We start from the raw sequence: 24152 nt of genomic DNA, 5'->3' as shown, positions 1-24152 counted from the left end.
AGTAAACCACTGCCCAGTCTCTGCCTGCTTGCCTGGAACCCCCTTGCAGGCAGCACGGTTCTCCGGCCCCCTCCAGTGGCTACAAAACATGCAGAAGAGTCAGCTACAGCCTCCGAGCCGAGGCCAGCAGGACTCGGGTTTTGCAAATCCAGTCCCTGCTCTTTGCTGCATAGAGCAGTACTGCTCCTTCCCATGGCGAGGTAAATAATCAGGCAGACAGCCATGCTCTTGCACTGGAACATCTTTATTCAGCTACACATGGATCCAAGCCCACCACAGATACCGCCTATTTGTTCTCAGATCTGATCACAATCATTTTACGCCTGGCAAAACCAACAGACCACCGATTAGCACTCCTTGAAGTGGGACTCTGTCACCTCTACTCTGTCCTGGTCAGGTTCTTACACTGCTTTCTTTGCTTGAACAGGAAGGGCTAAAGAGGTGCTGTACCTCAAAGGCTCGTTGTGGTGTAAAAAGTGCTTTACTTGACTTCGGGGATGGGAAAACAAAACCAAAACACTTCAACCCAACAGATGCTGTTCCTCTGCCTTTTGCAAAACTCCCAAAGAGCAGGAAATTATATCTGGGTACCAGCTACCAGCATTTCATGCTCTGGAAATCCCCTATAGAGACAAAGACAAGAAGAAAGCCCACATGAAAAAGACTGCTTTGGATCTGCTTTGCTTATTCCAGATCTGGTTTGATTCTTTAAACCATTTTTTCCAAATCTTGTTATCCCATCCCACCCAAGCTTACAGCAAGGCCACGAAACACACGCTTTATATATTATGCACAAATATAATAAATATAATAGGCATTCTTCAATACAGGAGATGTACACTGCAGAAATGTTTAATTTCCCACCCATGACTTCACGATACTCATTTGTTATTCATGTTATCTGAGCACGCCCCATGAACAACATGGAAAAGAATACCTTTACAAAAGAGAATGCTTTGCTACATAGGAGGAAACGGTGAAGTCCGGGTTAAGGCAAAAATAAATGCTGCTTACATAGTGCGAAGATATATAATATGCACATATCATTACTCAGATTTCATATGGGAAGACTGTTGTTTCTTGGGTTTAAAAGGACAGAGACACCCAGAGGATATAGGTTTTGGCCCTACGGGACAGGACACCAAGGTCTACGAATATCATGAATCTATTTTGAGATTCATTATTATCTCTCTGCAACGAATATTCCAGATCTTCTAAATCCACGTATTAAACCACTTCACCTAGGCAAAGCTGGATTTACGCAGCCTCAGCAACCAATGTCCACAGGGACTTACTCTAACAGTAGTCTTTGCACTTAGAGCTTAATACTATGTGAGCTGTCCCCCTGAGCTGGACTCCTTTCAGGCCCTCAAGCCAAAAGAAAGACCATTCAGGTTTAACACTGAGACCTTTGCAGGAGGCACAGTCCCTCAGTTAAGATGGGAGTTGGATGGGTAATCCAGGCAAAATGTCTCCTGCACTTGAAAGCTTTGATTCTGCAAATGTCCAAGTGATTGTAGCACTTCAAGCTTTCTTGCTGTTGGGTTGGGAGAACCATCCTTTGACCTGTGGATCGGGGGCTGGAGATATCCATGGTCAGGGGAATCCTTTGGACTCCACATCTGTAGGGTTTGAAGACCCATGTAGTCCTTCAAGCCCGAGGTCAAAAGAACTACCCATACACACAAAGTTCCACACGCTGTTGAAGCTCGTGATCATCATATCTTAAATTATAAATAAAGAATGGTAAACTAACAGAGGCCAAAGTCCCCGCCCCCAGCATGGCTTGAGCTTATCAGTGGGACCTACAAAGGAACCATATCAATACCAGGTATTGACTCTCTGCATGGGAAGAGGGTGCTCTTCTCAATTTCACCCACATAAGAGTTAGGGCTCTGGGAGGGAGCACAGTTACCAGACTGGTCAGGCAAGGGCACACCAGTCAACAAACCAGATACCGAAGGGATGTATAATTAAAATTGTAACCGGTCACCTGCAGAGGCTTCGCTTTAACTACACACTCGAGTTACATCAGGCACTGAGTTAACAACTAAATTCTCTGAACTTCTTCGGGCCACCCTCCATCATTCACACCGTGGCATTTCACCGTAGCTCATTCCAGGTGGAGACAACTCTCCCCAGAGGACAATATGCCTTCCACATCCATCCTACCACCTTCACTCAAAAGGCACTCATGGGTGACTGGTTTGTAAAACTGTATGAACAAGTAAAAATCAAGGGGAAAAAAGTCGACCCAAAGAAACTGTTGCCATGGCATTTTCTCAAGACAATCTACCTCATTTTCTGCCTCTATACACTGGAGCTAGAGCGTATGTTTGGCCTGTGCTCTCCTGCAAAACATTATGGTTCCACCAGCAAGGTGACAAGAGGCTTTACAACCTGTTTGCATCTTTCAGGCATGTTAACACTTCTATAAAGCAAGCACACAACTCTCAGGCAACATGCTCATGGGCTGCCCTGGCCTCCAGCATGGCGAAAACCTAAACCATCTGCAAGCCTGAAAAGGAAACAGTGCAATACTGCTTGAAAGCATGCCCACAGCTACATATCCTTGCCATTATCTCTCACCTGATGAGGGTTTTGAAAGTATCCTTCGCTTTGGTATCTGAGCACTGAGTGTAACCACCACACTTCAGCCTGTTCTTAGCAGTGCAAATTTTGCCACTTTTTCCTAAAAAAAGTGAGCAGAGCAATGTAAGGGGCCAGCTGGACCTTCCAGGCCTGGCCACAGAACTGAAATAACAGGAAACAATCAGGGATTGCATTTTTCCTGCCCCTCCTCCTTCTCTGAAAGCATCTTGGAAAGGCACATGTTCTTCAGCAGATAATAAAACATATAAGAAAGTCCATTGTTGCTTATCGAACTCCACCCTAAATACATCCCATAGTGGGAGGACCAGAAACTGAACTGTGATTTTGCATTCATTTATGCCTCTGGAAAAAAAAACGTTTTGTAACTAGTGTCAAGCCCTATGGGGCAAGTCCATGGGGCCAGTCTGTGGGGTAGCCTTGAGGATCTGCTCCTATAGAGGCAGCATAACCAGGGCTGTTGGCCAAAGGCATCCAAAACTAAAATGCAAGGCAGCTTAAACAACCCCACTTCCCTGTTACCGTAGGGGGTCAAGGAGAAGAGCATCCAGAGCTCGATCCCATTCCCAGAAGGAGCTTTCTTACTGTCCTTGCCATCCCATGCTTAACTCAGCTCTCAACAACAGGTTCCTAGGCACTAATACCATACAATAAATAAATCCCCAATATCTTTAGGATCACATCTGGAAAAATACCCTTGCCAACTGCATGAGCGTGGGAACATCTGGCAAAGAAAAATTGTCCAAAAAATCAACTTACAACACAGGGACTAGAAAGAACTTGGACCAGTAAAGTAAAAGCAAGTACTAATTACCACCTGGGTTTTTAACCAAGATCCTGAGGGACCATCATCTCTGTCTTCCTAAAGTTGCTACCTTGACAATGTTTCCTATACAATGACTATGTCGCTACCTTTAAGGAGCTGGCTGACCCTGAGTTCCTGATGAAAGGCTGTCAACTCACTGCAGAATGACACACTTCTGTGAGCTTGTGACATGAAGGTAAACAGCAATGTAGAGGCACTGGAAATGAAAGGAGCCCAGGCTGCTGGAGGCAACACTGCATTTAGAAGCACATAACCTCCTAACTCTTCAAGAAAAGACAAAAAGTCCTTTCTTCTCCCTTTTCCACAATGCTGGTAGAAGCATTATGCAGACAAAAGGCCTGTTAAGTGGATCTGTGAGGGTTTTCTCTGGCCATACTGCCACTGTGGCACACGGAGTAAAACGTAGGTAGGAACTTCTATTTCTATGTGCTGTGCATTGTCAGCTACTTTACTGGACCTTCAATAACATCATAATTACTGCAACAGTGCAAGCAGGTAGTCTAAAGATCATTTTTGGTGTCTTTTTCTTCATAATCACACAGATATATTCACAGGCATTGCATTAACTACCATCCAGCAGAGCAACACAACATAATTTAGCAGCCCCTCCACTGTTTCTTCTGGTCACTCCCAAATATTCAAACCTATTTTACAGTGAACAGAAGATTAATTTAGCCATTGATTTTCTAAAAAGAACCCCAGAAATCTCTCAGGTTCATGCGCTGGCTTCATCTGAGTATCACAGTCCTTGTCCCACAGCCACTGAAGCAGCAGCAACTGAACCATACGGATCACATCCCCACACCAGGCTGTGCAGCTATCAGTTTCCAGAGGCGAAACTACCTTTTCTCCACGTTTTCTCATTAGTGCTATGGCAGCGGTCACGAGACTTGACCCGGTCCCAGGCAGTCGGGAGGAGGACCGGCTAGCCCTCGCCTTGTCCATCACAGTGCTGGAGGGAGAGCCAAGCTGCCACAGCAGATCTGGTGCTCTGTAGAAACGACTCACGACAGGATGGGATTACTTCTGCTACTCTCCCACCTATGTGACGGGGCCTCTACACGAAGAAAGCCAAGTCACCAGCTACCCTGCAGCACGTAGAGACATGGATACAATTTCCCAAGTAACGCATGGCAATGGACAGGAAACCTGATGCATTTCACACCAGCAGAGGACAGAAGAAAATACACCCATTTTACAGCAGCAATCACAAACTTCATATGTAAGAGAAAGGCCAGGTACTGACAGCAGAAAGAGGACAGTGCAGTTATAAAATCCTCACCAAGGTGAAGACAGACTCCCTTAGACGCTATAGGAAGAGGAAAGGCTTAAATACGGACACTTTCCTCACGCAGAAGTGCCGCTGAGACCCCAAGTGTGTGTAACACAGAGCAATAACAGAGGTAGAGTCATAACAAACGGACATATGCTAACAACTATAGGATATATTGTATTTGCTCACTTAACAGCCACACACGCTTACTGGCCTCATCGCCCAACCAGTTGCAAACAAGAGATCACCAGTTAGATAACCAGTAGCTTAAGAATAGACACACAAAATCACTGCACCCTAAATTTGGAAGGGAAAATCACAGGGGCAGGGAATTATGTGCACTCCATGAGCAATACAGTATTTCACTGTGGGGCAAGGGTTAGGACTGGCACCTGGCTTTATCAGAGCACTCATTTACCAAATCAAACTGTCCCGGAAAGCAGCCAGTTGCCCTTTAACTGTGTTCATGAAGTAAAAATTGTTTAATGGGGTCTGGGATTGGAAGGACATGGATCAGATCCAGACGAGATTTGCCAAGTATTCTTCGTACAGCTATGCGGCAGAGAGACAAGAGGCTCCGGGTGCGGCCTGCAATAAAGAAAGCAGAGAAAAACTATTGAGGGACAGAGAGGAAGGGAGAGGGATAACAGTGTGTAAACTGCGGAGCTCTGGCTGACAGCTGAGGAGCCATTTACCCCTTCTATATGCCGAGGCCACGTCCTGCGTAGCCACACGAAGGCAGCACAGGAGAGCTGAGCGTGCACAAACCCTCCCCGTGAGTAGGCCAAACCTTTTGGCCAAAGATTTGGGGCAATGACAGCTGCCACACGGGCAGTTTGGAAGGGCAAGCTAAAGACTGCATGGGGTTGTGACCACAGAGCAAGTCCCTGCATGAGAGAGTTCAAGAGATCACTGCCAAATCCACACCAGGGGAGGCTGCGAGAGGCTTTATACTATTCGGATCATTTTAAAATTATGCGGACTTTGGTTTTGCTCTAAATCGCGTCCTGGGAACCAACAGCATTGACAGCCAGCTCAGGCCTTATACCAGCTTTCTTTTGAGGGCTTTTTTTGAGCTCACAGAGAGCTCTTCCAGCACAGGGACAAGAGGATGGTGGTGTCCGTGTTGATTCAGCAACTGGACCTCCAAGGCACCACTCCATTACCCTGCATGCTCTACCTGAGGAGTCCCATTTGCCTCCTAAACCCAGGCTTAATGGAAACCACCTGCTCCAGCTTATGTGTGCCTCTCCTCAGCAAAAGTCCAGGCAGGTTTAAAAACCAGGCACGTGCAAAGCTGAATAACTGTGGGGTGGACGCTGGGGGTTGTATCCCACTGCCTGAATCCTTTTGAAATTTCTCTGGAGCTCGAGAGGGAAACCCCACTTCCGACCTTGGTGCAAAGCCCTGGCCTTCACCAGCTGAGCCTGGTGGTTTTACGAGGTGCTGCCCTTGCTGGAACAAGGGTGCGCACTGTATTGATGTTGCTTTTGTTATAAAAAAAAAGAAACAGCAGGTAAATTTAGGCATGTTCAGGACTGAGGCTCTGGTTTACTTCTTTTGTAACTCATTTGCTTCCCAGAGGCTGTTAAATTCAAAAAGCCAGCTTTTTCCCACCTTTTTCCACCACCACCTGAGCTCCCTCCTGCCACTTGCTACCACCATTTGTGGCTTTACTTCCCAAGTAGCCTGTCCAGATACAACTACCTCTTGGGTCCCTCCCTGGGCCCACCCTGCAGTGCACAGGGTCACTCAAGAACAGTGAGGGCACATCTGCATGGTTTTGGAGAACTGCATCTCACTGGGTATGCCACAACCTGCCTGTGGTCTGCAGATCCAAAGCCCAGCTCTGACAGGACCCCACTGCCTAAACCTTGCCTCAGGCTGCTGACACATGGTTAGGCAACGGAAAAGAGCTGGGAGAAAGATAAAAAAGGGCTGCTGAGACAGTCATCCTTGGTGGCTGAAGGGCTCAAGAGGGAAAACACCATGTAAAGGTACGAAATGCAACAGGAGAAAAACAGGGAGTCTAGCTGGAGGCTTACAGGGAAGCCATTGGGTTGAGTCATCAGTGTTGACAGAGCCAGAGGCAAGCAGCAGCTCAGCAACACTGAGGATCCGTGCCAGGGAGCCACAGAGGCCAGCCCCATCGTCCTCTCCTGCCTGATGCCTGCCTGGCCAGCAACAGCTCTTTGGGAGCTGTATCAGGGGTGGTGAAGTCATTAACGCTTAGCATAACACCTTGTTAAATCCCAGTTATCTTTTTTGTGTGTTAGAATTGCTTTACGCTTCTCAGTTAGATATAACTTGTTTACATGATCTTTTTGCACTTGGCTGAAGGCACTTGAACAGACTCAAAAAGAGGATGATTACACTCACCCTACCACCTTAACAGTGCATAACTACCAAATAAACTCTCCTAAGGGTTCTCCTGAATCCAGAGCTAGATAAAACCAGCGCCACTTCAGTAAGTCAAAGCCGCTTACCCCTTGCTTCTTTGAACACCTGCAGAGACTCAGGGTTGACTTTGACCCTTCCCGTGGATTCAACTTCCAAGGCCTCCACTTTCACCAGGTTCAGATTGGCTCCAAAGTCAATCAAGAGGTGGACAAACGCCGCTTCACAGCCATGCCGCAGAACAGCGTCCATCACACACACTGGGGAGCCCCGGGAGAAACCTTGGATGTTGATGGGCCCGCAGCAGTTAAAATCTGGGTTGGCTCCAGCCTGGAGCAGCAGCCGGAAGCACTGGAGGTTGTGGTAGGCAGCGCTGATGTACAGTGGGCAGACCACCAGCGTGGTGAGGGGCCGCAGGGAGAGGCTGGGGACCCGGGAAGCGAGGTGGTGATTCACATCCACATCTGCGCCATACCTGGGTGGGGGAGAGAGAAGAGCGGAGGTTTGGAAACAAGGGCAACAGCACCACAACTGCAGCCCAGGGTGACAAAATGGCAGGGGATGAGGCTAAAGGACACCCAGAAGGTGAGCACCCTGCCTGTCTTTGGTACCTCTAGGGCCCACCACCCAGAACCGCCCATACCTACCCTCAGATGGGCCTGACAGGGCTTCTGAGTGGGGATGCCACATCAGCATGGTCTGATCTTCAAGAAGCAAAGCTGTTTCTCTGCCTGCAACAGCTTGGGCTTTGGAGAGAGGAGGAGCAGCTGAGGAACACCTTCTCTTGCCCTCCTGAAGGATGTGCCAAGCATGGTCTTGGCACAAGGGACGGCTCAGCCCTGAGCCACAACTACGTAATGCTGGATGTTGATGGGGAGCGGGGATGTTTCCAAATTACTCAGTTGAGGAGATGCAGTGAAATAACTTCCCCACCAGGATAAAACAGGCCAAAAAACAATACAGGCAATCGATCTGACTGTCACAAACAGCAGGGAAATGGCAACAGAAATCTACGCTCAAGAGTGAAACATATATGACAAAATCCTGCTCCCGAAGGAGCTGGGGTGGTTGAAATCCCATCAGAAAACCCATCAGGGAGTCAAAGAGAGGCCTTTTCCCTAGTACTCAGCTCAGCTGAAGGGATGTACCCACCAACTCTGAGCGCGTAGGAAAACACAAAATAATTGTGTCAAACCTTCCGCTCTCCCCATCCATCCTGCACAGATCCGTTCACAGGTTACACGTTATACTAGACACCACACGAGAGATTACAGTTCACTGGCCAGCACTCCAGGCACAGAAGGGGCCTGAAGACCTCCGTGAGCTGCAGCAGCAAATCTCTCAAGCCTTTTGCAACTGGCTCCTGCCTTACCCTACCCCTCCAAGAAACCCATACCTCACATCTTCGCTGCATGGTGCCATGGTGTTCCAACCACTCCACAAGCCCTGCAGCCAGAGCAAAGCGGGCTCGGGCTTGCTGTGGGGCAGAGAAGGCATGCAAGCAGACTAAAGCCCTGCTCAATGGACAACAGCACCATCACGAAGCAGCGCCTGCAGCATACTTCTTTTTGGTAAGTAGAGATGGCACTAAGTTGTGAACGAGCAGAGAAAAGGGCTTATTGGCTTTGGTTCTTTTCAATTTTTGTAGGAATTGAAGAATGCGGCCAAAAAAATGGGAGCAAAAAGGCCAAGTGTTGCTCTCTGGAAAAGCATGAAATCTGAAAAACGGCAATGCTGCGGAAAGAAGAGATGGCAGAAATAATCATTTATTTCCCCCAGGCTGGGTAACGCCCAGGCAGTGGGGACGCTAACTTCATCTACTTCACACACAGCTTGGACGGGAAGAAGGAGGAAGACAACGCAATCCCCTAAGGAGTAGCTGGTTTTAACTGCAGCACTGCAGATCAAGCAAAGCCCTGTCCCTTCTCCCCACAGAGGGATAAAAGGTTCCTTTACCCACCAGTCCCCCTCCCAAAATTGCAAACTGAGCGTTCAAAGAACTACATTTTTCTGTCTTCCTAGACAGGATTATATTCCTTCCTGCAGTTAATAAAACAAATAAGGAAACCACCCGGGGACAAATCCTGCCTCAAGGCAAGCACAGCTCTCGCTGAACCCAGTAGGGCCTGGTCCCTATCCTGCAAATACTTAACCACATGCTTCAATTCTGAGGGTGGGAATAGTCCCACTTAAATTAAGCACTCACAGAACAAGAGGAAACTTGTCTAAGAGCTGCAAATGGCATACAGCATATTTTTACCCCAACACACAAGATCTCCCAAGCATGAATGTCTTGGCTGAGATCTCAGGAGACTGGTGGGGTAGAAAAACGCAGGAAAAGGATGGAGCTAGGCAGTAACAACACTGCCGAGTGCGAGCTGGTCCCCGCCCCAGCCACAGGACCGAGCTTCACTTCCCAGGTCAGGCAGTTGGCCCAGGGATCACTGCACACTAAGGGGACATTCCCATCTTTTGGGGACTTCCACAGCACTTTGCTGAATCTGCATCACTTCATCTATGTTGGAGCACAGACAGCTATATAAGAAAAGGTGTCTGTTCTCCACAGGCAATTGCTCACATTCCCTGTAGATAAACCTCTTAAAATCAGACTACACGAGTATTTGGACAGAGTCATCCATGCTGCTGTGGGACTTTCGTAGGGCTGTTGTAGGGCCACTGCCTCCTATGGCCATGGTCCTGACCAGACAGCAGGTATCCCTTCATGTCAATCCTTTTTTTTTTTCCCCAACAAATTTCTCGATGGAAACCCCCAATTCAAAGCAAAATACAAAATTCTACTTTTCTCACAGTTAGGCATGCACCTGAGTCATCGGGGTGATTTGTCAGATCTCTTTTTCACTGTTTTAATGTGGCAAAAGGATCCTCTCATCCTTAATACGCTGGGTCAGCCCTCAGTTACACTGCAAGTATGATGGAACGGTGCGATCCCATCGCAGCATAATCACATCACAAGCCATCAGGAAAGTAATCTCTACCCTGGCAATGTAACCATAAATATTTCCGCCAGCCGACTTATAAAACGAATCACCATTCCATAGCTACATGTGTATTTACTATTAATGGATACAATTTCACCTGTTGCTTGGTTAGCTGGTTCAGCAATTGTAGCAGTATTCAGGAATCCCGATTGTGCTACCACATGATTAAAAAAAAAAAAAGAATCTGGTGATGTTTAGACACCTGCAGCAAGCCTGACTGGGTTAGGCTTTCTCTTCAGGATGCTGAGGATCTCTCGAGCTGAATATGCTGAAATATTTCCTTACATCTCAGTAAAAGTGTCTTCCTCATTGCACTCCCCCTCCCAAACCCTTTAGATCAATGTTTTAAAAATCTCTCTGAGTGAGTTTTGTAGCATAAGACTGCATTTTAAAGTAAGCAACTCTGAATAGATCTGTGAAATCTGTACTCCAATATATTTGAAATTTTGGGCAATCTGACAATTTGGTATTAGCTTAGCAGCCTTGGGAGAGACATCGTCTAATAAAAAGAGATTGGACAAACTCCAGTTAATTTTTAATCCTGAAAGTTTTCCAAACTCTTGCTTTTAATATTGCTGGCAAGGTATCCCAAGGAATAGACACATAAATCAGTGCATCAGCTCTCCATGTGCTGCTGAAATACCATTTGCCACATTTCCCACTGCCTTAGCGGATCTATTGGGGGAGATTCTCGGGAATGGAGCATGTGAGCTGAACCCTGTTGGACTCGATGATCCCAGAGGTCTCTTCCAACCTGGTTGATTCTGTGATTCTGTAACAAGCACGTGGCAACAGGGATATCCTTCTCTCAGCTTGTAGAGAAAAGTGTAAGGAGGGGGGACCATCTCCCCTTCTTTCTACTTGCCAGCTTCCTTAAAGCTGCACTTGTATGAAAATTAACTTCCCCAAAAGCAAAATGGAAAGGAGAAAATCACCAAGTATTTTGAAATTTTTCTATTCAAATCCTTTTGGTTGTTATTTTCTAGCATTCGCAGTCACTGAAGGGATTCCTTTGACATTGTTTCTGTATGAATCCAAATACGCTTTCTCCTCTTTTACTATTTCTTTCTACAACCTGTATTTTCCCCTTATGTTCCCTTATTATTTGGTGCCAATGGCCCATATAGTTGTTCAGAATGGTCCCTTACACAAAAAGCTTACAATTTAGAAGACAAGAAGTATCATGGCATGCCACAGAGGAAGAACCTCAAGTTCACACAGCCTACGGCTAGATCTTGAGCCCACTCACTGCTGGTGCTGCAGATCAGTTTCCTAAGGGATAGGAGGTCACCAGTTACCCACCACCCAGCTAAGGCTACTCTCCATCACCTCATAGTGATGGCCGTCACACCCTGCCCCAGAGATGCCACCCCAGAGACTGAATCACATGCCACAGAGGGTGTCCTAGTGATGAGCAAACAAGGCACCCAAGAACAGCCAGTGCCAGTGACAAGCATCTCTCCTCCCAAGGACAGAAAATGGTCAGAGCAGCAGAGATGTGTTTCCAAACAATTTCTAGTTCGCTGAGGGATCCACCTCACTTGTAAATTCAGCCAAGGGCATGGAGCTGGCAGTCAAGATGGAGGTGGGGGGGAAGATACTTTGTTAAGATTTGGACCTGACTGAATAGTGGATGGTGGGCTCAGAAATGGAGACTCCTCTCTTGGGTTTTGTCTTAGAAGAACAGGCATGGGAGTCACACAGCAGGGCACAGACCTTTGCCAGGGCCAAGCGATGGGGAATACAAGGATGGCCCTTGGGGCACCTCTCCACCCTCTCTCCTCTCCATCTCTTGGCCAGCTTCACCAGGCCAGTGGAGGCATTGGGCATGCGAGGAGGGAACAGATGCTCTGAGCCACATTGGGGGAAAAGATCCCAAGGGAAGAAGAGAGGGAGGTAGAGCCACACCTCTCCCCACCAGGACCATCTCCAGCCTGCACTCGAGCTCTCACCTGATCAGCTCCCGGAGGATGTCTGCCCGGCCCACACGCGCCGCATGGTAGACAGGGGTGCTGCGGTGGTGCCGGCTGCCGTTGGGGTCAGCCCCAGCTTCCAGCAGGATTTTGGCGCACTCGAGGTGCCCATTCACCACAGCCACATAGAGGGCGGTCTGCCCCTTCACGTCCACCAGGTCAATCTCGGCCCCTTTGCGGAGGAGGAAGTCGACGCAGGGGCCGTGGCCGGCGGTGGCGGCGATGCGCAGCGGCGTGCAGGGCAGCCAGCCACAGCACCACACCGACTTCTCATTGATCCGGCTGGCAACGGAGGGGAAAAAGTGTTCGGTCAGAGAGGGCCTCCTGCCACCTTGCATTATCCCACCTACCCCAGCCCTGGAGGAGGATGCTGAGAGAGCCCTAACAGCTCCCTTGAAACTTTTCCTCCCCATTTTTGGCATTTTACAGCAGCCCTGAAAAGTTCCTGCCAATAACCTGACCAGGCGCTGCACATAGGTAGCCAGAGACTACAGCACACACCAGAGTAGTGCCTGGAAGATGCACTTTATCGCGGCTCTGCTGTGTCAGGAGCTGCACAGTGAGGGACAAACCCTGCCTCAAAACTCAGTCAAAATTACCACTTAAAAAAAATAAAATACTCCCTACTCCCTTTTTACAGGGAGATGTACCAAATCAGCAGTGACCAAGCTGGGGACCACAACCATTTAATTCAAGCTGCTCCAAAGGGGGCAGAAAGTCATCAAAGCAGCATGGAAAGAGCGAGAGGACACGGGAAGAGGGGAACAATGTACGGAAATGCAGGCGTACATCTGTATCGTAGAAGTAGTAGAAGTAGTTCTTCACAATATACTTCTGTGCACTGGCAACATCCACGCTCAGCCAGGCACCATGGGATGACATAAACACAAATCCAGGGAAACTCAACCCTGCCAGCAAGGAGCAAGACTGGGAGGTGTGGCCATCCTGCACTGAACACATCAGTAGGCCATTAGCATCCTTGTCAGACGGCTGTACTGGCCTAAGAGCGTTTTCCAATTTATTGAAAGAGATGGCTCTGGCTGGCGGTTGCTTAGATCCCCTCTGAAATAACATGTATTAGTTGTCGTGCTCATCCAGATCTCAGGTTAGCTCTATGAATCTCATCAACATCCAGACCTCGCTCCCAAATTCTCTGCAAAATCACTGCAGGTCCTGTTTTAGCAGGCACACGTAGAGAGGAAGGGATTTCTCTAAGGCAAATCAATGTAGGCTGGTGAAAGTGCTCTTTAGCCAGCACAGCAATGGATTTGCTCTTCTAGCTCACTCCACACAGGCCTATGTAACTGGTACAGGACAAAGCAGCTTTTATACAGTGCATTTACAGAGTTTTCTAGGAGAGCAATGCCGTGATTTTTTTTTCAACCGTGTTTTAGGAAGAGGAGTAGCATAAACCCCGCATCAAGCCCTCTGCTGTCAAGTCTTATGATAAAAGAGGTCCCTTTAACCTTGGAGGTTTTGGGATCTCTACCCCATACCTATCCCCAAATTCAAAGAAGTCACTTCTCTGCTCACTCTGCCACCTGTGTGATGGTGCTGCGGGTCCAGCCCTCCTCCTCTCACCCAACTTCTGCTTTTTCCTGCAGGGAAAGATGCCTGGCCCTGCTGCCGCAGGGTTCCCACGTGGCATGGGACAAAAATAAGGCAAAAATTTCTGACCAAGGGTCCGAAGAGCCCCAGCTGCCCAGGTGGCAGAAAGAGGGGTTGGCTCATTCTCCTTTTTGCTGAAAGGACACTTTTTTTGAGGCTGGGAGATATTTTGCACTCTAAGCAGTTTTCTCCATGGTGCAGGAAAATTAATTAACTATCCCCATAGTCACAGACTGGGCAGATTTTGTAACACAGGGTGTTTCAGGTTTATATTCGCTTGTAATGCCTTTTGCATGTTTTTCCCATTATACGTAGGCTCCTGTTTTCATGGAATTACATTTCCACCCTGATCTGAAAAGAACTCGTGCGTGTCCGCCACACGCTCATGACGTGGCTTGAGATTTGCCTCCCGGGAGACCAGGGGGGATGATTTTGGGGGCGAGAGGGGCACCCTCCCAGCCTGACACATCTCCCTTAAAAACGACGCGGGATGGGGGTCTCCAAAAGGAGCAGGCTGCGGGGGTGGCGTGGGGCGAGCAGCCCCAGGGAGTCATTAGCCGGATTTGTTAAAGCGGGACCTCGCAGCCGCTTTCCCTCCTCGTCCCTGTGAGGGTCTCCGAGGGCAGCAGCGCTGAGGGTGCGGGCAGGGCGCGGTGGGAGAAGCCCCCCTCACCTTTGGAAGCTCTCCTCTTGCAGCAAGCTCTTGAGGGTGGGCAGGTCCCCCACGTAGGCCGCGTCGTGCAGCCGGGTGTCCTGGCAGTGCTCGATGGGGTGGTCGCAAAACTGCTCCCGCAGCCATTCCTTCAGGTTACGACCTGCGCTGGAGAGAGCGAGCGGGGAAGGGGAGGGGGGAACCGGGCTGAGCCCTGGCCTGAGGAGACCCGGGGACACACACACACACACACCCTGGCCCGTCCCCTCCCGGCACAAGGAGGGCCCGAAAGGAGCCCCTGGCTCCCCCCGCCACGTTACCTGCCTGCCCGCCTGAGGCGGCGGGCGGGCTCCCGCCACCGGGGGGGCCGCCCTCCGCCATCTCCCCCTCACGCCGCCGGGCCGCCTCGGCCTCCCGCACCGCCGACAGCCTCCCCCGGCCGCCGCCCACCCTCCCTCTCGCCCTCCCCGGGCCGGCCTGATTGGTGCCTGCCGGCCCGGCGGCTTCCTGCCTCCGCGTTAAGGTGGTTTTTTCTCCCCGGCGAGGAGGAGCGCTGCAGCCATTCCTCCTTCAGAGCCGCCCCGCGGCGGTACCTCGGCGGGAGGGAGGCTGCGGCGGCCCGGAGCCCCTCATCCCGGCCGGGGCGGTTCAAGCCCTGAGGGCTCTTGAGTTGTTTGTTTGGTTTTTTTTCCCCTCTTAGAGAGACGAGCAGATCTCAGTCGCTGGCAGAGGGGCCGAGGGGGCTCCTTTCTTCCAGCAAGGGGCAGAAATAGGGCTGACACTTTGCATCACGGCTGCCACCTGCATCTCTGCAGGAGCCATACGAGGTGTTTGAAAGCTGGTATCGTGGGCAGCTTCGCTTTTCGTAGGCTAGACGAGGTTTCCCCACAGCTAAAAGTTGCAGAGAATGTTTTATGTGACCACATTGTCCTGTTTTTCGCCAAAGCACAGCTCCCGGGGTCTCGCACACCCTGTTTGCCATCAGGTTGCTGAGAGAGAAAAGGGCCCTTGTGAGGGTGGACAGAGCTGCAGCGGGCTTGGAGCAAGCAGAAAGGCAGGGCGGTCATGAAAATGCCACAAAGAAACAGACCAGACTTGCAGGGTCTGAGCAAAAAGCCACTGTTTTTGCTTAACCCCCACCAGGCAGCCTCAAATACAGCACCCAAAGCTGCACCGTCAAAGGAGCAGAGGACGTGTTAGGTGCCAGCACGGGCACAATGCTTTGGGGAGTGCAAAGGGAAACCATGCAAAAGGTCTGCAAGGAAAGTGGTTCGCACTGAACCCGACCTCCTCCCGGGGCGATGCTCGCAGCTGAGCTGCTGTAGCAGCTCGTGGTGTTGGTGCCCTGGCACAGAGCTGCTCTCCAAGCGTTTTGAAACACGCTCTCGGCTTCTGAGCACACGTTTTCGAGTCCCCAGTGCCAGAGGGGAATGGTGGTAATCCATCTAGCTTTCCCGCAGCTCCACTCCTGCTGCTCCATGGCAGGATATCAGTCCACAGACGCCAGACTCTGGCTGCAAACACAGTTTCCTATAAACGTTATTATTTGGGCTCGAGAGATCCGGAGGAAAGAGGCGTGATCTGCAAATCGAACCTGTTTGGCCTTGCCCATCATAAGATCAAAAGGGAAAGGAATCAATGGGATTTTCAGAAGCCATCAGTGCTGGCTAGCGCTGCCACCTTCCCCTGCCTGCAGTCCTTATGCCATGAGAGGAGGCAGACCTGGGGCCAAGAAACATCCCCTGGAATGAATTGGCTGCCGGTCTGGAAACCTGACTCAATGTCTGTTTCACCCTCCTTGAGTCAAAGGGACCAGATCTGGAAAACAGACAAGGGGGCTAGGTGGAGCAACAGCCCTCAGCTTGGCCTGTGCTCCCCCACGTTTGTAAAAGGCTCTCTAGGATTGGGGTGGGCTCAGGTAGGGCTTTCTGAGGTGGGCTTGCCTACCCATCTCCCACTCTTTAGGAGATGCCTTTGATGAGTTTGCAAGCATCCCGTGTTCCCTGAGACAACGGAGCAGACCCACCACCCTTCAGTGGGCTCCTCTGTGAGCAGCACATTCCTCCCTTGGTTTCTAACCCCAATCTACAACGGCATCCAGCTCCAGAGGCTCTGCATGACCCCCTCTATGTCTGCTCACGGGCAGGGAAGCAGCCATATACATCTCGGTTCCCTGTAGCTGTGCCTGATGATTAGCACAAGACAGACCAGAGCAGCTTTCTAGCTGGTGCATCGTCTGCAGCCCTTACAGATTTAATGGGACTAGATTTAATGAGCTCCTCCAGCTGCAAAGTGTTCTGTTGGACTGCTGGCCAGCAATGAGGTCTCATCCAGAGGAACAAGGCATGTTAGTCCATGGGCTTTCATACACATGGCCCCTGACCAAAAGCCATAATGCCTGTGCGCACAAGGGGATAGTTACTGCAAGGGACAGAAACCTTTGTACTTTAGTGCCTTACCAGCAAGAACGCAACACCAATTTTCAAAGCTCTTAGGAACAGGTCACGCCTGCTCAGCACAATTTTTCTTTAAAATTAGATTTGTTTACTCACTCTGTGTCATTCGAAGATGACTCTTCTCTCTTCTCCCATGGGTAAAGCGTAGACAGGCAAGAAAGGGGAGCAGAGGATGCAGCAGTGTTTACTTGCAATATGGGAGTTGTCCCCGAGGACAAAGCAGAGCCCCAGAGAGGAAAAAAAGTGGCTGGTAAACAGAACAGATGAAGCTGGAATGCCAGTGTCTGGATCGCTTGTGATTTGAGGTTCATTCAGTCTTTCTTGCAGAAAATGCCTCCGTTTAACCACTCTCTTCTCTCTCATCCACTTATTTATGTGTATTTATACATACATGCTGCCATAAAAGGCAGAAAGTTTTTATGTACCATATCCCCTTATAGTTTCTAGCAGAGGTTTATCTCTTGAACCAGGCTTTTTTTCTCTTTTTTTTTTTTTTTATGTTTTCCTTAAATGCATGTGAAAACCAACCCATCCCAAATTGACCTACCGAGTTCTTGTACAGGGGTGGTGGAAAGGGAGCGACTGCTCTTGCTGTCTCAGCCTTGGAGATGGCTAGCACTGGGAATCTGTAGGTGTCTAAGAGAAATCCTGTGAATAAATACAAGGTAACGTAAGTCTGTATCACTCTGAGTGCGATGAAAAAAATGCAAATTTGCAAATTTGCATTTGGCAAAGTCCGGAGAAATAATTTTAGGTCCAGCATACCTGACTGCTCCTACCAGACATATCTCCTACAGGCTGAGGGCATAGGCTGTGGGCAGCCCTGGCTGCTGTTCCAGTTTGCCCCACCAGGAGGTTGGACTAGCTGACCTCCTGAGGTTCCTTTCAGCCTGAATTATCCCATAATCCTAATAAGGAAGCCAACGCTTCCTGTAACTGGAACAGTGCTGAAGTCCACGGACTGTTTCTAAAGACTGCAAAAAGCAGTTGCTGCTTGTTTGAAGTACACTGGGCGGATCCTCCACTGGCACAAGGCAGCCAGCGGAATCAGGATCTGCTGGCTCACTGTCTTGAAGCACATTACTTCTTGACATCTGCCCTGTCCAGCCCCACCTCCAGAAGGGACAAGCAGCCAGGGCAGGTGAGCTCGCTTGGACCCTCTTCCCTCCATTGCCAGCAGTTCATTATCTGTGGGTGGCCTTTCGGAGCGCTGCACTGATCTCGCCCGACTTGAAAACCAATCCACCCAGCAACTGGGGCCTGTGACTCAAGGAGTGTTTCCAGTATCTAAAAATAGCCAGTAATCCAACACAGCCAACACACAACTGACTCGCTCATTAGGCAAGACCTTTTCTCCAGCTCCTAACACTGAAGCAGTGAAAAAGAAAAAAAAAAGTAAAGAAAACTCCTTCTGATTCTCCAGAGGAGCCCCCAGCCATGGGCAGCTAGCTCAGCCACCCCACCACATTCCCTAACATTTCTTACTGCCTCTCCTGAGCAGACACATCCTCCCACTTGCCATCCTGTCCCAATCATGCTCCTTATTCTCCAAGTGAAATGGGGAGTTCACCCATCCTGGCCCCATCCCGGCCCCATCCCACTCCTTCAAACAGGGTGCTGGATCCCCATCAAGCACTACTCACCTCAGAAAGGAATCAGTCCGTCTGTTGGGGCACTGCTAGAGAGTCCCTGCCCTGCAGGACCAGGGAACGTGCCCTCCAACCTGCTCCTCTCTGCACAGCCCACATTCCTGTCTCCCTTACCACCAGCCCCCACAGCCCAGCGGTGGTCTCTCTTCTGCAGGGTCCCCTATGAGCAGCAAGCACTTGTAACGCTCATAGCATGGGGTGTGGACAGATGAAGACCTGCGTCTTAACCCTTCTTTCTGCACTTTGTCACTGGGATTCTTGCAAACAAGAGTTTCCAGTTTCCCCCTCTGTGGACCTAGGTCTGTCTCACCTGAACATGGTGGAAGAGAAGAGAGGGGGCAGGGGTGAACTCCTCTTAACCCACTGCTTTTACTTCCTGGAATTAAGCCAGCAGTTGCATTTAGTGCCAGACTGCACAGTGCAAGACTGAGAAGAGAAATGCACCTCCTTTTCTCCCATTTCCGGATGAACATGGACATCTTGAGAGTCTTGCAGCCAGGCTGGGCACTCTGTTCTGTGACTGAAAAGGACAATTATTTATACCTGGTGCTAAAATGAGTGGTTAGCACCACCACCACCAACCACCTCCAACACCCATTCCAGAGGCACCACCTTTTAAATTCCCCAAGGTTCCTCCCAGACCTGCCAAGAAACAGAAGAAAGCTGCATTATGAAATACTTAAAAATTGTAACTGCTGCAGTGCCAGAGCAACAGTCAAGCTGTTCTTAAAAAAAAAAAAAAAGAAAGAAAAAGAAAGAAAGAAAAAAAAATGCCGTAACCATAACTGTAATTCACGCTTAGCTCAGTCTATAAAACTTCTCCCTCCCTGGATCTAAGCCAAGAGCTTGAATTTTTAGTGAACTCTAAAGTTAAGTTGCCCTGGTGATAAATGCATCTGTGGGGAAAGGGGGGGGGGAAATCCCCCCTACCCCATTTTTAGCATAGCTCAACATTTTTCTGTGGAATTTGTATAGTGGACATGAAGAAGTACATTAACAAGGGGCTGCAACAGAAAACAGGAATGAGCAATGGGAGGAGAACTTAATTCCAGCATCCAGGACTGTCATTAGGACTGGGGCTGTAATCACAGAGAAGACAACAGATAGATTACTTGGAGCCCAGTAAGTTAATTAGGCTCTAAATGTGCCTTGACATGCCTAAATACGATTGTCTTCAGGGAAAAGAGGCAGGGCTGATGCATTAGTTAGCTGTATTTTGTCCTTCCATCAAGTGTCCAGGACTTTGCTCCTTCCATCCTGACCATGAGAAAGTGGAAGACATGGGAGTGGAGGTTATACCATAACCCTACAGAAAGGCAGAGACTAGAAAATCCTGCTCATCTGTCGTCTTCAGCATGGCACAAAATGAGACAGTGATGTACGGTAACCCTGCTGTTCCCAGCAGACTGGTACTATCAGTCCTGCAAGTGAGGGAAGAAGGTTAAAATCAAGTAAAGAACCACCAGGATAAACACAGATAAAATTGGTAGCCTGGTGCTGGCAGGTCATGAACATCTCACCTGCATGGGGCATGCCAACCCCAACAGAGTCCCAAAGGAAAGTTCACACTGGCTTCACCATGCAACGACAACATTAAGGCAAAATGGCCAAAAAAAGAGGTTGTATTTCATATACTGGTTGTGCCCAGAGAGGTGTGGGTCACACTGCATCTCTGCTCCTTGGATGCTTGCTGTTTAGTATTTTTAGCGTTGACCAGAGAATGCCTGTTTATAAGGAAACAGGATAATCATTGTCCTACATGTCCCTTTCATTTCTCCCAATAAAATTATAGGACCAAGCTGACAGAGAGAAGGATTTCATGCTTTTTGCTCATCCTTTTCCTAGCATTTACTTTTGTTAAGGGCGTGAAAGGCTCCAGCTCTGGAGATCCTTTCCCAGTAGCCCAGTACTGTCCTGCAGGAACTCCTCAGGAGAACCTAGCTCAAAGCACGAAGGACCCAAGGAAGGGCTTGCACCAGTCCAGTCTCTCAGGCATGCCACAGTTCCCCAGCTCATGGAGCAAGCGTGCTTGCGGGTATTTACTCTCCCAGGCACATTACTGTGATTGGGCCATTATCATCAACAGCTTGAGGCACCATCAGAGACATCCCCAGCATGAGGCAGGGAGGGAAACACCAATGGAGTTTTTATCACCATTTTCCAGGAGAAATGGCCATCTGGAGCCTTCCTCTGATGGCAGATGTGGGAATATCAAAGGAGAAGCAGGCGCCTCCTTTACCTCAGTCAACAAACGAAACACCTCCTTGCAGGCAGGTTAGAAAATAACATAAAATCTGCTGAGGACAAGTTTCCATTGACAGCAAAGAGCTGCCCAGAAATGAGTCACGCAGGAACATTTCAGTCAAACCTCCCCCATTCCCACCAGGGGATTTGCAGACAAAAGGGATTTATTTATATTTTTTGCTATTTTTTCTCCTCAGAAAATACTCAGATTTGATGGGAAAATAAAACTGGAAAGCTTTTTTTCCCCTTTGTTTTTGCCCTTTGAACAACTTCTTTCACCACTTGTGTGGAATTGTCAGAAGAAATACCTCAAGAAAAAGCAAGAGCAAGAAAAGAGAAAGGAGGTGTAAGAGCTGGGGAGGAGAAAAATTCATTTCCAACATACAAAACGCATGTGCAAAATGCTTCTCTGCAGCCTTCCCTGTCCCTCCCTCTTCCTCTGAGTCTGGCCATTGTCCACTTCATCCTGCTGCCCTGACCAAAGCCATCTTCAGCCCCTGTGCTGTAGGATGTGCACCCTTTCCTCCAGGCTGGACCCCATCTCTTGCAGAGAAGAGGTAGACAGGGTCCACCAAGCAATGAAATGGGGCAGGTTTCACCCTCAGGCAGGTGGTTTCTCTTTCTCTCAGCGTTGAAAAATGCCAAAGACATTGTGCTGAAGAGCAAACCAAGTGGCTAAAGACGCCAGAGGGTTTTCCATTTGTAACGTTAAGTAAGCAAAGGGAATGTTAGGAGCAGCATCCTGGCTCTTAAATAACCAGAGGAAAATAAATCAGTTACGGAAAGCCTATCTGCATGGAAATGGGGAGGGGAACTGCTATCAGCAGCCAGAACTATCCAGCAGCAAGGGTTATTGATTAAAGCAATTAGCAGAGGTGATGTGGGATGGGAGACCCAGCTCCATCAAGTGCCTGGTGCCCAGCCTCTGGTGTTTTTTCCCCTCATATGTTGGACCCACAGTGCTGATTCCTTTCATCAAGCAGATGCATTCCTATGTAAACGTGACAATGGAAATCCTTCCCTGTTTCATACACTTCCTTCAACAGACCAAACAGACTGCTTGCACTCTTAGGAAAAATTTTTTAAATAGGTATTTCAGTTAGGTTTAGTGAAGACGCTGGCTCCAGTGGGACCAAAATTAATCCCCAAAGAGAGAAAAAAAGAGACCGTGACACAATGTGCTGGATAATATGGGAAAATGTGTCCCCTTCACTTTGCTAGCACTATTGCTGAAGACATTGAAAATGTACATAAGCTCCTAGGCAAACATGTAGCAACTCCAATGCTTTCATATAAGCTACAGCAAGGCTGTAGACTCTGTCTCTAGCAAAGGAAAGGTCCAGTACATCCCTGGGACTTTCTGTATCACAAAAGGAGTGTTAATGCAAGAGGAGACAAGTCTCATCTGAAAACCTTTCCAGTTTTTAAAATGTTCAACAACAACAGACAGGATCAGAACCTTTGTTCAGAGTTATAGTTAGTCAATTGCTTTCATCCTCTGTTTTTCTGGTCCAGAATCTCCTGTACACCAACATGTACCCACCAGAGTTAACACCAGCTTACCCAACAGCTGATAGCAATCTGTTGATGGATGGGCACCCTTTCCAGCCTGCAGCATACTGTCTCCATCCTCTGCTGAAGGGAGAAGCAGCTGCTGTAATGGAAACGCTTGGTTGGGTTTTGCAGATCAAAAAGAAGGAGAACCTAATCTGAAAGGAATCACTTCCATTTATTTATAACCATCAAACATTTCCATCAGGAGCAAAATGGAAAGTAAATCTAACTCAAAGCAGCAAGACCAGCTCGTCTCATGCAGTTTAAGAAGCTGAGGGCAACACAAGTAGAAGAAAGATGAAAGCAGCCTGCCAGTCATAGGATCCGGGTTCCCACCCCTGCCTCTCACTTCATGACCTTTGGCAGGTCTCTGATGCTCCCTGAGCCACCGCCCTGCCCCTCAGTGGGAAGATGGACATTTCCTAACGCCCATGTCATGGAAAGCAGAGCCAGAGATGCTGTAAAAGCCCCTCAGCTTTCACTCAAAGATATATTGGGGTGAATATTCTACTCATCACTGGGTAGAAAATTTTGACATTGCGAATGGAAAGGCAAAAATGAAAGAACTAAATATGTGGGGTTTTTATCTGATGCTATGCAAAACCAATTTCAGATCAGGAACTAAGTGTCAGGAGAGACCTGACTCCTGATTTCCCAGTGCTTATTGCTGGCGATGCTGGTGTGACATTTCCTCTGCCTTGTGGCTTTGGTTGAAGGTCTGTCAGGCAAAAACTATGGTTTATTCTGTAAATGTTCAGCACCAGGCCCAAAGGGAACAGGAATTACCCTGAACTAGTGGCATTTGAATGTGTCTGGCTTTTTCTGCAGCAGTCCATCCACACTGCACGTTGCCAGGCTTTCATACTTCACTGCAAAGATGCAAAGTGTCCCAAATCAGTATTTGTCTCCTGACACATGGAGAAGTCAAACAGTGAATATTTCATAGAAATCACAGAATGGTTTGGGTTGGAAGGGACCTTTAAAGATAATCTAGTCCAACCTATCAAGACATTTCAGGGAGCCCAGACCCAGGCCCAAGGGTGCAGCTCCCAGTGACTTGGAATGGGACTGCTGTCTCAAATGAGATCTGCTGTGAAATTTGGTCTCACCAGCATTGAGCAACAAACTCATAAACCTGCACTAGTGATGAAAGGCTCACTGAGTCCCCCATGGCAGCGTCTACATCCCCACCTTCCTTCAGAGGCTGTGCTTTTGGAGATGCCCGACTTCACCACTGCATCCAGTTAGGAACAGGCATCAGGACCTCCATGGTGTTGGACATCTATGGAGAAAGCACATCATGAAAGTGGCGAGTTCTGGCAAAAGCTAGAAAATGGCATTAACAAAAACACAAGCACTGGACTATGCTGAAATAGGAGACTGTTTCATAATGCGCTCACATAAACAGATGAATTAAGCCTGCTCTCCAGACAGCTCTAGCTGTATCTGCCTTGAGAGTGCTTGACTTTCCCACCTTAACACTGTGCTCTTACCATGTTGGGTTTTTTTTCCCGTGCTTTGCATATAGAAAATACAGCCACCCGCCCGCACCCCAGCTCGGCAGTAAGAGAATCCCACTGTTGAGTGAGTGCAGGCACTTACCGGCTGACACAGCGTCCCCGCTGCAATCACAAGGGTCTCTTTATAGAGAGGCTCTCTAGACACACGAGACCTGGACCAGCCTAACCAAATCAGCAGAGAAAAATAAACATCCTTCTCTTGGAAGTGCCTAGCACAATTTCATTAAGCCAGACTACAACCGCGAAGGAGCCGGATGTGTATTTATTGAATTGAGCCCTAGGAGACTAAAAGGGGAAAAGAAGTCTCCGGCTGTTACGGTGAAGGGGGGATTTAAGGAAACTAAACAAAGCGAGAACTGACCCCCGACTCAAATCCCAATGCTAAAAAAAG

At 48.8% G+C, this 24152-nt stretch overlaps 1 protein-coding gene across 3 annotated transcripts; it reads right to left on the bottom strand.

Moving 5' to 3' along the window:
* Positions 1-228: 228 nt before the first annotated feature.
* ASB1 (ankyrin repeat and SOCS box containing 1) lies at positions 229-14772 on the bottom strand. Of its 3 annotated transcripts, XR_011048777.1 has the most exons (6): positions 14659-14772; positions 14360-14501; positions 12058-12360; positions 7196-7581; positions 2590-5297; positions 229-623 (listed from the first exon to the last, which is right to left on the bottom strand). XR_011048777.1 is itself a non-coding variant. In XM_068407965.1 (5 exons), exons 1-5 carry the CDS (start codon positions 14717-14719, stop codon positions 5164-5166), a joined length of 1026 nt encoding a protein of 341 aa, XP_068264066.1. In that variant the 5' UTR covers positions 14720-14772; the 3' UTR covers positions 229-5163. The 3 variants fall into 3 exon arrangements, 2 of the variants coding, with proteins under 2 accessions (XP_068264066.1, XP_068264067.1); XM_068407965.1 differs by having other exon boundaries at positions 229-5297; XM_068407966.1 differs by lacking the exon at positions 2590-5297.
* Positions 14773-24152: the final 9380 nt, after the last annotated feature.

Source organism: Nyctibius grandis, chromosome 9, assembly GCF_013368605.1.
Source record: "Nyctibius grandis isolate bNycGra1 chromosome 9, bNycGra1.pri, whole genome shotgun sequence".
Classification (NCBI taxonomy): Eukaryota; Metazoa; Chordata; class Aves; order Nyctibiiformes; family Nyctibiidae; genus Nyctibius; species Nyctibius grandis.
Note: the sequence above shows the minus strand (reverse complement) of the source record. Positions and strands in the feature narration are given on the sequence as shown.

What these genes read in the sequence shown, in the direction of transcription:
- ASB1 (XM_068407965.1), bottom strand. Translation starts at nt 14,719, where the DNA reads ATGGCGGAGGGCGGCCCCCCCGGTGGCGGGAGCCCGCCCGCCGCCTCA. An exon ending in CGCCTCAGGCGGGCAGGCAG is followed by an intron (nt 14,502 to 14,658) that starts GTAACGTGGCGG and finishes TCTCCAGCGCAG; the next exon opens with GTCGTAACCTGAAGGAATGG. An exon ending in GGTGTTCAAAGAAGCAAGGG is followed by an intron (nt 5,298 to 7,195) that starts GTAAGCGGCTTT and finishes TCTTTATTGCAG; the next exon opens with GCCGCACCCGGAGCCTCTTG.